The following is a 2408-nucleotide window of genomic DNA, read 5'->3' as shown; positions in this document are numbered from 1 at the left end:
CTAAAAACCCAGCTAAAACGCAGGACAATTAGCAATACTTTGGCTCACGCTTAACAATGGGGACACCAATGTAGGTGATTGCATTTACAGTGTTGCTTTCTTCACAAAACATTTTTGACACATTAAAGGTACTTTGAAATTGTGCAGTACCAGTCGCGCCTCTGTTGAATGGCTTTTCCAGCATGTACCGAGAGAAACAGTTACTGTAGTTTAGGGCTTAATTGAAAAGAATTCAGACACGGCCCTATGAAGCACCAATTAGAGAGATATTATATCATAAAAAGCTGTAATATCCATTTTCAGGCTTGTTCACCTGCCAAACAAAGTAGGACACGGCTTAAAAAAGGAACGGCTCTGCAACTCCGGAGAGCGGGATGTTTAGGGAGGAGGAGGAGGGCGGCGGCCGCCTGTGGAAGCAGCGCCAGGTGCGCCCGCCTCGAGGGCACGGAGCCCCGGCCCGGCCGCGGCCCCGGGTGGGAGCTGGAGGCGCGGGATGCAGTGCCGGGCTTGGCGCGGGATGCAGTGCGGGGTTTGGCGCGGGATGCAGTGCCGGGCTTGGCGCGGGATGCAGTGCGGGGTTTGGCGCGGGATGCAGTGCGGGGTTTGGTGCAGGATGCAGTGCCGGGCTTGGCGCGGGATGCAGTGCGGAGTTTGGCGCGGGATGCAGTGCGGGGTTTGGCGCGGGATGCAGTGTGGGGCTTGGCGCGGGATGCAGTGCGGGGTTTGGTGCGGGATGCAGTGCGGGGTTTGGCGCGGGATGCAGTGCGGGGCTTGGCGCGGGATGCAGTGCGGGGTTTGGCGCGGGATGCAGTGCGGGGTTTGGCGCGGGATGCAGTGCCGGGCTTGGCGCGGGATGCAGTGCGGGGTTTGGCGCGGGATGCAGTGCGGGGCTTGGCGCCATATCCTCCTGAACTACAACGGCGGCGGCGGCGCGCAGGGGAGCGTGGCCGGGGGCAGGGCGCCGCCGGGGAAACTCCCGGGGCAGGGAGAATGAAAGCACCCGAAATTGACGAGATTTTTTTTTTAACTATTATTATTTATAGCTGTAATCATGGAAACAAACAGAACCCTCCATTACCGCCGGCGGCTCGGCGCGTCCCCGTGCCTCTCGCTTCCACCCCCAATTCCCCCCCCACCCCCGCCTGGCACTTCCCGAGAGCGGCAATTTCTTTTGGTTCATTGTGAGCAGAAAACAAACAAACATAAACTTATCGCCCCGAAAATTTTGTATTTGTCGTGTCAAGCTGCTAATAAAGCGACATTAATGGATCAGCTCCGCGAAGTGTCTCTTCACGGCCTTTAAAGTATCTTTCGAGTGCTTCGGGGAAGCCGAGGCGGGCCCATTCCCCGCCGCCTCCGCCATCCCTGCGTGGGGCCGCCGCCCACTGTGGGCACCCCCGCGCCGCTCACCGGGCGCTTCGTGGTCGCGCCCGCGCGGCCCCACCGTCCCGGTAAACGGCGATCTGCCGGAGTGGCTTGTAATTCACTGGCCGCGCTCGCCGACAATACTATTTTATATATATATATATATATATATATATATATATATATATATATATTTTTTTTTTTTTTTTTTTTTTTTTTTTTTTCCTGTGAAGAAACGGAAAGCACAGCCGGGAGCGCGGGCAGCCCAGCAGCCCTGTGCGGTGCCCTGGCCGCGGTGCCACCGCTCTCTCCCGTCGCCGCCGCCGCCACCGCCGGGCCTTCGCCCTGCCCCGGGCGCGCTCTTCCGCGGGGACGGTGTTATCACCTTAGGGCGGCCGGGCGGAGGCCCGACAGGCGCCATTCTGACGGCTAAGCCAGAGCAACACCTCAGGGCCACCACTGTACTTCCCCCGCATAGGTGCCATTCCCTCTCCGCAGGGCCTCCCGGCAGCCACGGCCCTGCCTTGGGCAGACCAGGAGCACGCAGCAGCCATTTTGCTGCCCGAGGCACCTGCAGGCCACCGTTGCCCTGTCGCAGGCAGAGCAGCACCTCACAGTGACCAATTTATTACCTCCGGCAAGGGCGACTGCCTTCAGGGTACCATGACCAAGCCTCAAGGAGGGTGAGGGACATGTCTAGGGCTTCCAGCCATTTCTGAGCTGATCAAGCTGATTAACAGAGCCCCAAACTTCTAGTGTCCTGCACAGAAGAGTGTCCCCTCCCAAGATACCCTTATCACTTAACTGAGTGAGCAGTGTGGGCTTGAGTCACTGTCCAGGGCTAGAAGAGAGTGCTGGAGGAGCCTAAAGGTCATTCTAGTTCAGTGCTCCCCGGGACACTCACTTTTGGACTGGAAGGTGTGTGCAGTCATACGAATTTCCCTTCATTCAGCCCTGTACTACTCTACACCTGGAGGTGCCAGGAGAGCATCCTTGGGGCCAGCCCTGCAGTGAACCTGTCTTTGGCCTGTGAGAAAGGGAAA

At 58.3% G+C, this 2408-nt stretch overlaps 1 protein-coding gene across 1 annotated transcript; it reads right to left on the bottom strand.

Annotated features, from left to right (window-relative positions):
- Positions 1-299: 299 nt before the first annotated feature.
- LOC137476516 (histone H1.11R-like) lies at positions 300-1786 on the bottom strand. Its single transcript, XM_068194874.1, has 2 exons — positions 1651-1786; positions 300-973 (listed from the first exon to the last, which is right to left on the bottom strand). The coding sequence occupies exons 1-2, from the start codon at positions 1784-1786 to the stop codon at positions 300-302; spliced, it is 810 nt and encodes a 269-aa protein (XP_068050975.1).
- Positions 1787-2408: the final 622 nt, after the last annotated feature.

This window comes from Anomalospiza imberbis, chromosome 6, assembly GCF_031753505.1.
Source record: "Anomalospiza imberbis isolate Cuckoo-Finch-1a 21T00152 chromosome 6, ASM3175350v1, whole genome shotgun sequence".
NCBI lineage: Eukaryota > Metazoa > Chordata > Aves > Passeriformes > Viduidae > Anomalospiza > Anomalospiza imberbis.
The sequence above is the reverse complement of the archived record's forward strand: the minus strand, read 5'-3'. Positions and strand labels throughout refer to the sequence as shown.

What these genes read in the sequence shown, in the direction of transcription:
- LOC137476516 (XM_068194874.1), bottom strand. Translation starts at nt 1,786, where the DNA reads ATGGCGCCTGTCGGGCCTCCGCCCGGCCGCCCTAAGGTGATAACACCG. An exon ending in GCGGTGGCACCGCGGCCAGG is followed by an intron (nt 974 to 1,650) that starts GCACCGCACAGG and finishes CTGCCCCGGGAG; the next exon opens with TTTCCCCGGCGGCGCCCTGC.